The following is a 14847-nucleotide window of genomic DNA, read 5'->3' on the forward strand; positions in this document are numbered from 1 at the left end:
AATGTCGGGAAGGCCATTCAGGATGGCCAATCCATGTGCAGTCCCCATGTCTATCAAATACTGCCCATACACTGTATGCATCCCTGGAGAACTCCCAAATGTCATCATCCAAAATAGAAAAGGGTAACTGCCCGCTAGGTGATGCATACACTGATGTAGGAGGAATAAAATAGCATATAGCAATGTAGAGATATCTGCCTTTCTCTGCCCTCAATCTAAACCACATGTACCTAGCCTGCTCATCTCTACAGACTATATGTATCAGTGGCTGTAGCTCCTCTCTAAACGAGTCTCCTGTCTACAAGCTGTCTCCCATCGGTATCCACTAACATGTGGCATGGACTGTCCAAGAGCCTGATGCGTCTCACAGTAGAAGATGATGTCCCTCCTAGTGAAACTATCCTCAAAAGCCCCTACGTCAAGGCGTAGAGATCCATTACAATTCCAAGTAGCAACTTTGAGTGTAGTCCCATAGGTCTCGCGCCGTCATGAAGAGCGCCTCTCCATAATCACCACTCTACCATCTCTATAGAAGGCCACTTTCCCTTTCTCTCGGGCATAACTTCTTTCATGTGGGCAAGTTGCGAGAGTGTGAGGTCATCTCCAAGAAATATTCCCGTCTTCTTGAGTGTAGGACGTCTCTTCAAGAAGTCCTTCGCTTCCATGGAGGGGAAACGAATGATAAGTGCTCTCTCCTTAGAAGATTCGCCACTACCTTCTCTCTTCTTTCCCACTCTCCATGCCTTTGTGTGCGTGGCTTCAATGCCCATCATAGAGAAGACTCCTTGGTTTCCCCTTCCGCATCATCACGGTCTTTTAGACCGGACACTCGTACATGTAAGGCCCGGGTCTTCCTCCTTTGCTCCTCTTCAAGGGTCATGTTGATGATGGTGGGAGTGGGGATGGGTGGCGATTCTTTACCTTTCCCTTTCTTGGCGACCTCGATCCATTTCTCTGCCTCGTCCATCTTCTTTTGTGTCTTTGTGATCACCTCCACCCATGAAGATGTCCTCTCTTTATGTTGCTCCTCCTCCTCTCGAATGATCCTCATTTGTTCCTTGATTGGTATTCAGCTCTTCAATAAAGGAGGGCTGAAATTTTCCATCCTCAAGCTTGCCTTTTGAAGTGGCTTCCAACTCCTTTTTGAGGGCTGCGATTTTCCATCCTCAAGCTTGCCTTTTAAGGTGGCTTCCAACTCCTTTTTGGCTTCCAACTCCTTTTTGAGGGCTGCGATTTCAGCCGCTTGACTTTTAGCATGCAATTTGGCCTCCACTAGTTCCTCCTTTAAGGCTGAAATCTCAGCCTCTTGCTTGGATGTTCTCTCTTCGATCTCTTGGATTTTGTCAAATCCCTTCTCGAGTTTGGAGAGGCGGTTTATGATTGCGGTAACGGAAAAGTTGACCATCTTCTTGTTTTCTTTGATAACTGTGCCGAGCTTGTCCTCCACCTTCACGAGCTCCTCTTTAACTCCGGTCTTGGCCATGACTTTTTGCAGAACTTCCCACAGCCAATGGACTGGAAATTAATCCATGACACCAGCGCGAAACAGCAGCAGCAGGGAGGGGGGGGGGGGGGGTTCAAGCCATGTAGGGGAAAGAGAAAGAGAGAAGACATTCAGCAGAGAGAGAGTTATGTTGCTACCTTGGGGGCCTGAGGAAGGGTGGGTGAGAAGAGGGAGGCGGAGGGATGGGCCAGCCCAGGCGGAAAGAGAGGCGGGACGGCGGAAGCGAACAAAGGGAGAGAGGGGGGGCGTCGAGCAGGGGCGAACAGCGAGAGTGGTGGGAGGCTGAAAATGCAGGGGTGGGGGAGGGATGGCGGGGCTCTGAAAACGCAGAGGGGGAGAGAGAGAGATGGCGGGACTGAAATCGGAAGCGAACAAAGGGAGAGAGGGGGGCGTCGAGCAGGGGCGAACAGAGAGAGTGGCGGGAGGCTGAAAATGCAGGGGTGGGGGAGGGATGGCTGGGCTCTGAAAACGCAGAGGGGGAGAGAGAGAGATGGCGGGACTGAAAACGCAGAGGGCGGAAGAGAGGAGGGCGGAAGCGAACAAAGGGAGAGAGGGGGGGGCCGTCGAACAGGGGCGAATAGCGAGAGTGGCGAGAGAGAGAGAGAGAGACAGATGATCATCAACAAGATAATCAGCACAAGATTAAAGGGATTGTGGGAGTACAAGATGTAGTGGAAAGCGGTGAGGTTAAGACAGTCAATAACTTGACGCCTGCGTTTTCCCCCCAGCATTCTGTGCGCCCCCGCCGTCTCCGCCGACACCTCCCCCCCCCCCCCCCCCCCCCCCCGGCGCCCGTGCCCCCCCCCCCTCCCCTTTTGCTTCTCTGCCCGCCCCCCTATCTCAGCTCAATCCTCCCCCCTTTTTTCGCATTCCGCTCTTTGGCCTCCTCCCCCTCTTCGCTGCCCACCCCCCTTTCCCCCTCATCTCTGCACAGTGCCCCTCTGTTTTTTCTTCTCTCTTCGTTTTCCTCGCCCCTCTCCTCCCTCCCCTCCCATGCAGGTTGTTGTTTCCAGGCTTTAGGGGTTTCTAATTTATTCGGCAAGCTGCGGTTCATTCTGGTCTTCACCCTCAAGAGGACTCCATGGCAGCCACTCAGTCATCCCCGACGGAAGCCGCCGTTGCTTGCATTTCCTTCTCCGAAGCGGATCTTCAAGTTCTTGCCACGACTATTGCCTCACTTGAGGCCTCCACCCTAGTGTGCAAAATTGTTGGTAGCCGCCCTGCACGCAAACAGCTCAGGGATCTTTTTCAGGCCAGCCTCATTGGCGAACCTACAAAGATCATCGATATTCACCCTCTGGGGCGTGGATACTACCACGTGGAGTTCGACTCGCCATCGGTGTCAGACCGAATCATGCAGCTGAGTCCCCTTGCACTACGTACGACGCAAGCCTTCTTTGCTCAGTGGCAGCACGGCTTCGATCCTGTGTCTGACCCATTGGTTGGCGTTTCAGCCTTCTCAGTGACAGTTTGCTTCCTAGGCAGCACGGCTTCGATCCTGTGTCTGACCCATTGGTTGGCGTTTCAGCCTTCCCAGTGACAGTTTGCTTCCTAGGCCTTAGGAAGGAGTACCTTCCTCTTCTCCCAATGATTGGTGATGCCAACGGGAGAGTGATGGAGTCCCCCCCCACTGCTGCCTCAGCCCTCGCGAGGGCAGTTGGGATTCCATCTCTCCGTATCAGTGTGGCCTCGCCGGAGTCAATACCGCACTGCATTTCTATACCTAGCTTCCGTGGAGACCCCATACAATAGCACATGGAGTATTCTGGACTCCCGAGTCCCAAGCCAATGCTTCATTTGCAGACAGATGAGTCTCTCACTAGGGGGTAGAGAGAGGGACAGGCCCTCAGGTAGCAGAGCACCAGGCCCCGACTTCGGGTGACCCAGCGGACGGTCGGGCCCAAACGACCACCAACCGAGTGTGACCGACCGAGCACGCTAGGCTGACAAATCTTGGGAGGACTCGGTTCTGTCAGAGAATCGTTTCGAGCATTTATCCCAGCACGTTCCTATTGGGGACACGTCGCGCCCTCTTCAGTCCTGGAGCGAGCCCCTCTGGCCCCACCAGTCTGCTAGCCGATCCCTCATCGAGATCCCCCCCCCCAACCCTCAGTGTTTTGAGAGGCCGGCCGACCTCTCTGAGCCCCGGCACGCCCCTCCCCCCAGCTTTCCTCTCCAATGGATCCCCGCTGCCTCCCCCACCTCCTCCCACTTCTCCTCCCCCAATCTCGTCGCCGACTTTACCCGCAGCAGCGCACTCTACCCCACCTTTGCCATCCGAGTCCCCCCCCCCCCCCCCCCCCTCTTCTGCCTCCCCAGAGCACTCTCACCGCCCCCAACAGCCCCTGACTTGGTGCGGAGGCGGCCAACGGGATCAATCCGTCGCTTGATTCACGGATTCTTCGATTCAGTAGAGATGACCATCACTGCCTCCCCGGTGAGGGCTCTCCCGCCAGAGTCCCTAGGTGGATCCCCTAGCATCCGGGGACAATTTGTGGACTACAATTTCTTCGGTGACTACCGACGGAAGGGACTAACATATTTGAGGAGAGAGTAGTCCCTATTCAGGTATGTGTGGTTTTTCACCACTCCAGGCTCTCTACACCAGATAATGGCACGATGATCTTCTCCTTCCCCTTCAGTGCAGCCCTGGGGACAGAGTGGGATCCTAAGTTAGTGGCAGTTGCCATTAAGGGTCAAGCAGTCGAGCGCTCCCACCATCTCCACGATCTCCGCATTACCAATATTCTCACCCATTTTTGGCCTCTTCCTAGAATGGAGCTTGGAGGTTTTCAGCCCATCGGAGAGATGGCAGTATCCAGTCTGGAGGTGCTGCTCTTTGTGTTCATGCATACCTTTGTTGCAGTACCTCTTCCCCCCTCTTACTACAGATACCTATACTGGGATCGATGGAGTCCGGAGCATGCATATGCACGTGCTCGCACAGAGTGGCGTCACATGGAGGACGGGATTAGTGCCCACCTGGCACGCCTTCGCCCCCACACGGATTGTGATTATTCCCCATCTAAACCCTCGCCCAGACTCTTCGAGTGGAGGGTAGTTCCGCTAGTGTCGCATCACACCGAGATTGATATGTGGATCGTTTCATGGTACATTCAGGGTTTAGGGGGGGCTTAGTGCTTTCAGAGATGAGACGTCCTACGAAGCGAGCTTCAGAGGGCCATAGTGGGAGGGCCCATAGACATTCTTTTCCTCCACGAGCATCATCTCTCAGAGGGGCGCATCCGCAGATGCAGGAAGATTCTTCCAGCCAGAAGAGTCATACTTTCTGGTCCCCATCCTTCGGCCCCTCAGGATCGCAGGGAGGAGTGTGTATTTCTGTCAGACTAGCTCCGGAGTCATTGTCCCGGGGTGAGCACAGTGGATTACCATTACTATTGGAGAGGATAGCGTTGGCTTCCTCAACATCTATGCTCTGAACGCTGCTGCAAAAGTAGAGCCCTCTTCTGGAGCTCAGTACGGTAGGCCCTCCCTCAAGCTGAATTTTGGTGCTTGGGCGGTGACTTTAACATGATAGAGGCATCAAAGGACAAGCTTGGAGGTGGCACGGCCACAGTTTCAGGAGTAGAGTACTCAGCCTGGGAGGAGAGATGATTCTTGCAGTCAGGGGGCAAGACCCTTGGCATCTTCCAGAGTTTGGGCGTAGCCCTGGGAGCCTCTGCTTCTCGAGATCGGATAGGAGGAGCACTAGCCCCAATCTCTCTAGACTTGACAGGTTTTATGTTGATGAGTAGGCTTGCAGCCAAGGGGGTATGATTGCTATTTTGGCAGGTACTTCCTTTTTTGATCACGCCCCGGTTATTTTGCCCTTAGAGGACCGTTGGAGGCATGTGAGCTGGAGGATTCCGAACAGCCTCATTCAGGACCCCGAGATATGCAATAGGATAGAGCAGATAAGGGCGAGATTGGATTTTCTTTCAGGCTCTGCTATGTGCACAATGGATGAGGGATTAGGGGAGATCAGCAGTTTCTTGCAGGAGGCAACCTTCAACAGATTAGAGGGTTTCCGGGAGCAGGAGAGGAGTTTGGGGAGGAGTCTTGCCTCTTTACAGCGACTTCAAGAGTAGTCCCCGGATAGCCAATGGATCGAGAGTCAGCTCGCTGCGGCTCATACGGAGATTAGATCCATAGAGGAGAGAAGGGTGGAGTACATGTATCATGCTAGGACCTCTTTTTGGACACAGGCAAGCGACAGAGTCACATGGGGATTTCTTTGAGATAGCTGGACCCCACAGGAGGAGAGATGGTATTCGCAGGTTGCGTGGCCAGGAGCCAGGTCCTCATTCAGGGGGCCCAAGGTGACAGATTTCCCCTTTCCTACTCGGTTCGGCAAGGCTGTCCACTAGCACCTTACCTCTTTCTTTTCGTCACCAAGGCCATGAGCAATTTTCTCTCTGCCCAGGAGAGCGGGCTCCAGGGATTGCGTCCCCCCCTCCGTACGTAGGACGAGTTGCTTGATTCAGAGTTTGCAAATGACACAACAGCCTTCATTTTAGGAGCTGTTGGGAATGTCCAGACATTCATGAAGGCGATTGAGATTTTCTGCCGTGCATCAAGAGCACAAATCAGCTGGCACAAGTCGTGTAGTTTTTGGGTAGGTCCAATGCCAGCCCCAACTTGGAGACTAGTTGAGGCTTTCTAGTGGATCCCGAGGGGCACTCCAGTTCGCTATCTCATTTGCCAAGTTGGCATTGATATCTCCCCCGAGGTGCAGCTCACTCTGCTTCTTCTGAGTATTCGAAAGAAGCTTTTATATTGGAGCTCGGTGAGGCTCTCCCTAGCAGGCAGAGTGGTGGTGGCGAACCAAGTACTTCTAGTAGCCACCATTTGGTACATCACTTCATGCTGGGCCTTTTCTTAGGCATGCATTGGCCAGGTACAGCGATTGATCTGGAACTTCTTATGGGCAGGAAGCGATGGGAGGCTAGCCAGGGCCAAGGTGGCATGGCGAGTGATCATTCAACCACGTAGCAAAGGGGGCCTTGGCCTCATCGATCCTGCTATTCAGAGCCGTGCCCTGCTGGGCAAGTTTATTGTCAAAGGACTCCTTCCCGGTGGTGAGCCCTGGAAGAATTTCTTATTGGCCCGGATCTCAGCCTGCACTCCGAGCCTTGGGGGCCCGTGGCCGCAGAGTACCTGATGGATCTTCACAGAGATGCAAGCCCGTGGTTTTAGCCTAGCTTTTGAGGATAGATTTGCAGCTAGTTTACTTCAGGCTTGGGATCATCTCAGGCCAAACCCCTCAGACATATAGTACCAATTGCCTCACAGGAGCAGCTTCGGCAGCCTTTGGTCTAGAACCCCCTGATTAGTTTACCTAGTGGCCTTATGTTAGGGACCCGACCGCATGTATCTTGGAGAGCCTTGAGCACGGGACCAACCAGGTCTCTTGGAGATTGGATTGCACACATGCAATTACCCCTGGAGGAGCAGGAGAGAGGCCCGTCAGGGATCTGGGGTCGAGATAGGCTCAGCATCAACATTGACTCAGCTATCCCTCAGGAGTGGCTGATGCCTATTCCAAACCCGACCCCCCCAGTGTGGCTAGGAGTGTTTACCAGACATGATAGGCAATCCACGGAGCAGATGAGGACAATGGTCTACTCACTTTTTCTATTGGTTCCCAGGGGAGACTAGAGAGATCAGAGCTTCCCTTGGAGGATTTCAGAGGTTGCACCTTGCAGACGGTGAGGGTGATCGGTTTCGGGCACGGGAATGGCACATAGATCTAGCACCGGCCAAGGTGGCCAAGGAGAGACTAGGGCGGCTATGGATTTGGGAGTGCTGACCTCTCACACAGCTGCAATGGGACTCGGGAGAGTGGACTTGGCATTATCCTGCAGATCGAGAGGAGACTCTGGATGCCCCCTTCTTTGCATATACAACGCGGCTAGACCGTAGGATCCAAATGCCTGAGATAGATGGCACACCGGCAACAGCAGCACATTGGCAGTCATAGGGCCTATCACAACGCTTCCTTTCAGACTTCTGGAAGAGGCTTTGGGACAGCTTTCGGCCTAGAAAGATCACACTCTTTCTTTGGCTGATGGCACACATGAGTTTGGCGGTTGGTACTTGGCTGGCAGTTAGAGATCGGTCAGCGTCCGCAGTCCGCAGTGCGGCCACCATCAGGAGCCTCAGCAACATTGCCTTTGGGATTGCCCGAAGGCTCAGCAAATTTGGCAACGGATTCTCCGCATCTTCACTATGGATAGGGCATCGACCTGGATCATCACTTGGGGCACTATCGCTTGGGCCCCAGAGGCTGGAGCGATTTGGACTCATGAGCAGGATGGGGGAGGACTAGCCCTTCAGGTCTCTCACCATCATATTGTAGCAATAATAGTCACAGCCCCACCTATAGGTGACTGGCGGCCAAGCTCATGCCAGAGATGGGAGATTTGCAATAGCATCGCAGCCTTGCACATTTGGCGTGCTAGATGCAACGAGGCCATCAAGGGTACCCACACTCCGCCGGCTGAGACCATCAGGAGCATTTGGCTTGATATCATTCACACCCTCCACGGTCAGCGAGGAAAGTTACAGGCAAGTTTTGACCGCATGCGGAAGCGGCGGGAAGCCTTTTTGCGACTTTGGAGGCCTAGCCCTTTCCTCACAGATAGAGGCAGTGACCCCATTTGGCATTATAGACCACTTGTGTGTTTCCCCCCCCCCCCATGAGATAGCCTTCTCCTCACAGAGCAACCAGCTGGAGGAGAAGCATCTCTTCCCCTTATGATCACTTGTTTCCCACACTTATATGAGGCGAGTTTGTATTTAGCCTTTGTGGTTGTACTTAGCCCTTTGTTGCTGTTTTTCTTTAACTAATTGAAGGATCTTTTTCCCGGGAAAAAAAAGACGTAGTGGAAAGCATAAATTCATTATAGAAGTAGGTTCTTTTTATAGGAGAGACCTCATTACATTTTCTAAAGCATATATAAGATGTGATGCCACCACATATGCCTTTTAAGAGTTTGTTCCCACACAAGAGACATATACATCCTAGCGGTTGTTCACACACATTGGAACCGCTTTATTTTAAGACCTACATTCAGTGCTAGTTTACTCAACCACCTAGCACTTGTTTATTCCCACATTAATACTATTAATATTTAACATTCCCCCCCATAGTGATGTTGTGGCTAGAAAGCCCAGTCATCCTGGACCAAGTTTACTTTAGCTTCTGGCTACTACTTCTTGTCGTTAGAGGTAGAAGAAGTGGAGTTTGCAAAGTCTTCATCAGCTTTCAGCTCTACAAGCCTTTTCCGACACTCTTCGATGAAATGCTCTAGCTTGTGGCAGTAGTGACACTTTTCTTTCTTCTTCTCAGTATCACTGTGTGACGAGTCCACTTTGCCTTTGTCCCTAGAGAAGAAGGCTTGGTCTCCTCTTCTTGCATCACCCCTGGATATGTTCTTCCTTATCTGCTTCTCATGGAGAAGTAATCCAACCAGCTCCTCAAAGGATATAGGACTGCCTCCTCCTCTCATAGAGAGATTCATAGAAGTATGGAAACACTAATAGATGATCTGCAATGGAATCACCTTCCTTCATGGTCAAGTTGTCCAACTCCACATCAAGTACATGACTCATGCTTCATTACGGGACTGGAACATGGTCTCGAGGACCACCCAGGCAGCCCTTGCAGAGCTGCAGGATCGGATGTTTGGTACAATTGAGCGCTTGACTGAAAGAGCAATCATGGCCATTGCTTGAGCGTCACGGGCATCCCACTGTCTTTGATCTTCATTCAGTGGGTCCAAGAGGCAGTGCTGTAATGCCTGACACACTTTGTGCCACAGTTTGAGTTGCCCTTGACGCCGAGGAGATGCCGAGGAGTTGGTGCTGCAGGACAAGGCTCTTGCCTCGCGACAATCTCCCATAGCCCCTTGGCAATTAACAGACTCTTCAGCATGAAACTCCATAATGACTAGTTGGGACCATCAAGCCGTCCTTCAATTGTCATGAGTGCATCAAACCCGGAAAGTTTAGTGGAAGCAACTCTTTGCGACATCCTCACAATAGTACAAAATTTCCAAGAGGAGGAGAGAGAATTAGGAACAGGAAAGCCCCCCCTTGATGTGTGGGAAAATACAAGAAAAAGCAAGTTACCTAGGATATGATGGGATTGAAGGTGCGATCACTGAAGAATACCAAAATCAAGGTGTATACTTGAATGAACTAACACAAGACTCCAGGAGTATTGCACAAGAACATGAGTGCCTATGGATGCTTCCACTTTACAAGATTTCCCCTTATGAACAAGAATACCCAAATATGCAGTGCAGAGGCTTTGACTTTGACAAAAAGTGAATGAGAAAAAAGCCCCTAAAAAATGTGTACCTCTGTGAACACAATGCTGATGTGAGTCGAGCTTCTTCTTCCCTCTTTCCCCTTAAACACACAAGGGACAGCAAAACCGAGCAAGAGCCGAGAATAGAGTCGAGCAGGAGGAGAAGCCATGGGCGAGGCAGTAATCTCAAACAGCAGGCTGAGCTATGAACTGGGCTTGTCTCAAAGCCCGCTGAGGCGGCGCATGAAAGTGGGGCTGAGCAGGGTGGGCTGAAGTGGGCGCATGCACCAAACAGGGAGGCAGAAGCCGGTGGAGGAGGGGCACGCAGGTTGCAGCCGGGTGGAGGTGGCACGCATGGGATTGGTCAGCGACAGCGGCTTGTTGGGAAAAAGCACCGCCCTTGAGACCGGCGGATCCAGACTGGCCACCAGCGGTAGTGGTTGGTTGCGCACTAGTGCCGCCGACTTGCTGGCGGCAGCAGGCAGCTCTGAGATGGCAGTGACGGGCTCTGGGGTGGTAGCGACCGGCTCTGGGGCGGCGACGGTGTCTGCACTTGGAGATCATAAGGCTGCAGCAACACTTGCTCTGATACCAAATGTTGACTAGTGACTTGAGTGCAGCCACATAGTAGTGAGGGGAGAGAGAGAGAGAGAGAGAGATATGATGATCAGCAAGATAATCAGCACAAGATCAAAGGGATTGTGGGAGTACAAGATGTAGTGGAAAGCATAAATTCATTATAGACGTAGGTCCTTTTTATAGGAGAGACCTCATTACATATTCTAAAGCATATGCTCGATGTGATGCCACCACATATGCTAAGTATGATGCCACCACATATTCCGAATATGATGCCACCACATATGCCTTTTAAGAGGCTGTTCGCACACAAGAGACATATACATCCTAGCGGTTGTTCACACATATTGGAACCACTTTATTTCAAGGCCTACATTCAATGTTAGAAAGCTGATGAAGACTCTGCAAACTCCGCTTCTTCTACCTCCGACGACAAGCAACAACAGCCAAAAGATAAAGTAAACCTGGTCCAAGATGATTGGGCTTTCTAGCCACATCATCACTATGGGAGGGAATGTTAAATATTAATAGTGATTAATGTGGGAATAAACATGTGCTAGGTGGTTGAGTAAACTAGCACTGAGTGTAGACCTTCAAATAAAGAGGTTCCAATGTGTGTGAACAACCACTAGGATTTATAGTTCTCTTGTGTGGGAACAGCCTCTTAAAAGACATATATGGTGGCATCATATTTGTAATATGTGGTGGCATAATACTTAGCATATGTGGTGGCATCACATCTAGCATATGCTTTAGAATATGTAATGAGGTCTCTCCTATAAAAAGGACCCACTTTTATAATGAATGTGTGCTTTTGTACTCTCACAATCCCTGTAATCTTGTGCTGATTATCTTGTTGATCATCATCATCTCTCTCCCCCCCACTAGTGCTGATTATCTTGTTGATCATCATCTCTCTCCCCCCCACTAGTGTGTGGTTGCACGCAAAGTCACTTGTCAACATTTGGCATCCTGATTTTCCGTAACCGACATGTAGTTTGAGGACACTGCCCCAAGCAACCTTTGAATATGCATAACTATTTGTTGCTGGCAGATTTTCTTCCTGGCTGTCCTTTGAGCTTTCAAATACATATCACAAGGAAAAGATCTAAGTAAACTACTAGTAGTTCAATAATGCATTTAGCCTGGTTGCATGCTTGATGCTAGATGAGAGTGTATACAAATTCTTTGCTAGTTTTCAGCTCTTGTGAGCCTCTCAGTAGTCTTTGACAGCGAGGATACTGTTTCTTAGCACAAACTACAAATATCACCAAAGTTAGCAGCAACCACAACTAGAATTAATGAAAGAGATTGCAAAGGTAGACTTACAAATTTAAACGCTTACCCAATGAAGATCAGCATAAGATCTTTCATCCACAAACAGCCTTAGCATGAAGGCCTCTCTATCTGTAAAAGCAATGAAGGTATATCAATACAAATCTTCTGGTCACTGAAAGAAACAAGAAAATGAATGCATGCAAAGTCATTTCTGGAAGGCCTATAGCAGCCAATCCAAAGGTTACTGGGATCTCCATTTTGGTAGTGCTTTGGATCTACTTTACTTCAAAGAAAACTGTTAGGAGAGTCAAATGGAGATGTGAGCATGGCTAGTCAACTTGCCCAAGCCCTGCAAAGCTCACATGCCAATGTATGTGCTTGAATGTTTAAACAGGAAGTGGTATATCCACCACCATAACTCGTTGGGTAAATCTTTTCTGATCTAATTGGGAGGCCCATCTCATTCCAAAGGTCAAAAGCTTTCGGTGGTTGATTCTTCATCAAGGATTGTGGGTCAGGCAAAGAGCTAGTCGATGGACAATGTCAATTTAATTTGCCCATTTTGCAAATTGAGAATGGAAACTATCATGCACCTTTTCTGGACTTGGCCCAGTGTTAGAGATGGGTGAACCATGTGGTGTTGGGAGAGTTTGGTTGGCGTCAATGTCTGTTGGGGGAGGTTGGCAGTGAAGCTGAGGTGGTGGTGTCAGCACAATTGCTTGTTATGCTCAGTGGATCTTCCAGAACGAAGTCATATTTAGAGGGAAAAACGCATAGGAAGATTCAGGCCATGCAAAAACATGTTAATTCAAGTGTCTGGCTGAAAGGGAAACACCAATTAGGAGTGTCCTACAAAGGGTCCTACTGAACACTAATCTCATGATGTTGAGCCATGGTCTCTGATTATGTCTGTCGGACTGCAGATTTAACGCAATGGCCGAATATGGATGAAATGTGAAACAATTAACACTTTGATTCCTTTTAAAAGTCCCTCTAGCAATCCCAGAGTTACATGTTTATACAAGTGGTCACCCCCCAACGACAGGTGCACCGTTTGGCACTGAGTAGGACATGATTACTGCACAGTAGCCACTAATTGCCGATTTGGCAGCATCGTCATCCATGCAAGTTGCTGGAATGTGCCGCTAATGCAGTAAAAGTGCAGTGGATACCTGATGGAGATGCCACTTTGTCAGCCTAGCTAGACCCTTGTCAGCTGGACCCTTGTCAACTGGACACTTGTTAGCCGAACTCCTGTCAGTTGGACGCTTGTCAACCGAACTCCTGGCAGGACATTTGTCAGGGCAGTCTGGCGGGGCTGCAGGTTGACAACCACTAAACGGTTGGATGTGGGAGGCTGCAGAATGGCGGAGGAGGAATGCAGCGGAAGTGACAGACAGGGTGGATGTACGTGGTGTGGTTGTAGTGTTGGGGGATGGAAGAGATGGTGGTGGACTGTGGTGGGGCCGGTGGAATGAAAGAGGTAGAGGTGCAGCGGGAAGGTGGTGGTGGATTGGCGGTTAGGGTGGAGGGAGGCACCGGAGGGCTAGAAAGCCAAGAAGCAAAGGTGGTGGAGGTGGCAACGAAGAAGACACCAAAAGTGGTCGACTGCAGGGCCCCTTGTGGTGTTCCTGGATGAAAAGGATATCTATGGGTCCTCCAACGAGAGCCCTCTGGATCTCCTGGCGAAGTCTGCCCCGACCAATGTAGCAGCGATGTCCACCGAGACCCTTGATGTTCCATGAGAGGATCCCCATGGATGAGCTATGGCAAGTGAAGCAGCCGCCACTGGCTCACCCCTCTCAGCCAGCCCGGATGATCTGCCCTCCACTCTGAGAGTCTTGGGCGCCGGTTTGGAGGGAGAATAGTCACTGTCTGTCCGGGTGCGGAGTCTCTCCAAAAAAAGGGTGACCTGTCTCTGTGTCCAGCCCCACTCCGCCTTCGCTTTTTTCAGGTGCCTCCAGCTGGATGCTGGCCCGTTCGAGACACTGGTCGCGCCCTTGCGAGTTTGCGTGGTGTGCCATCCCTCTCGTTCTCCTTCAGTGGTGAGCAGCATGGTGGCCTTCTCCTTTCCTCTCAGTGTTGCCCCAGACACAGCATGGGATTGCAACTCTATAGAGGAAGTTTTGCGTGATTAGATACTGGAGTTTTCTCACCACTTCAGTGACTTGGGGCTCACGGACCTATTGCAGACCCGATTACACTCAGCCCGCATGAGCTTGTTTGGTATAGGAGATTGGCGGGCGGATCCGGTCCACTAGCAGGCGCGACAGGTTTTCCCATCACTATCTGCTTTCCTGGACTCCGTAGGGAGTACTTGCCCCTCTTGTCATCCATTGGCAAGGCGTTCGGGCAGGTGGTGGAGACGCCTCAGACAGCGGCTTCAGTGATAGCTCGGGCAGCAGGACTCCCGGCCATTCGTGTTGTGGTTCCGTCACCGGAGTCCCTCCGGAAGACGATCCTCCTCCCTTGTCTTTCTGGAGGACATCTGATACAGCGCGTGGAGTATTCGGGCCTCCCCGGCCAGTGCTACACCTGTTGGGAGATGGGCCATCTCGCACGCGCCTGTCCCCGCAAGGGGGTTCATCCTTCACGCTCTGCCGCCTCTGGACCCCCAGCAGGAGACCCGAGGGGTGGCCATCCACCTCAGAGACCGGACATCCCTGGCTCGTCTCAGCAGGCGCCATCATCTGACGAGCAGGCCCCGGCGGAGGAGGCCACGCAGACCCAGGAGCATAGGCTCCTCTGCATATATGTATCTAAAGGTAGGCTGCACCCTCGGGGCGGCATGGAGGAGAATCAGTAGCACCGTTTTGACCCGCTATAGCAGGCGCGACAGGTTTTCCCATCACTATCTGCTTTCCTGGACTCCGTAGGGAGTACTTGCCCCTCTTGTCATCCATTGGCAAGGCGTTCGGGCAGGTGGTGGAGACGCCTCAGACAGCGGCTTCAGTGATAGCTCGGGCAGCAGGACTCCCGGCCATTCGTGTTGTGGTTCCGTCACCAGAGTCCCTCCCGAAGACGATCCTCCTCCCTTGTCTTTCTGGAGGACATCTGATACAGCGCGTGGAGTATTCGGGCCTCCCCGGCCAGTGCTACACCTGTCGGGAGATGGGCCATCTCGCACGCGCCTGTCCCCGCAAGGGGGTTCATCCTTCACGCTCTGCCGCCT

The 14847-nt window shown here is 51.6% G+C and overlaps 1 protein-coding gene across 2 annotated transcripts in view; it reads right to left on the reverse strand.

The window, feature by feature from the left end:
• LOC147613213 (peroxisomal acyl-coenzyme A oxidase 1-like) overlaps positions 1–14847 on the reverse strand; it is a 103808-nt gene that overhangs the window by 43816 nt on the left and 45145 nt on the right. Inside the window, exon 3 of one of the 2 annotated variants that reach the window (XM_086782479.1) lies at positions 11743–11804. In XM_086782479.1, coding sequence (XP_086638605.1) covers positions 11743–11804 — 62 coding nt within the window. Of the gene's footprint in view, positions 1–9868; positions 10478–11742; positions 11805–14847 lie in introns of those variants that run through there. The other variant, XM_086782480.1, reaches the window with a different exon arrangement.

This window comes from Cibotium barometz, chromosome 44 (genome assembly GCF_041138505.1).
Source record: "Cibotium barometz isolate CiBa-2024 chromosome 44, ASM4113850v1, whole genome shotgun sequence".
Lineage (NCBI taxonomy): Eukaryota > Viridiplantae > Streptophyta > Polypodiopsida > Cyatheales > Cibotiaceae > Cibotium > Cibotium barometz.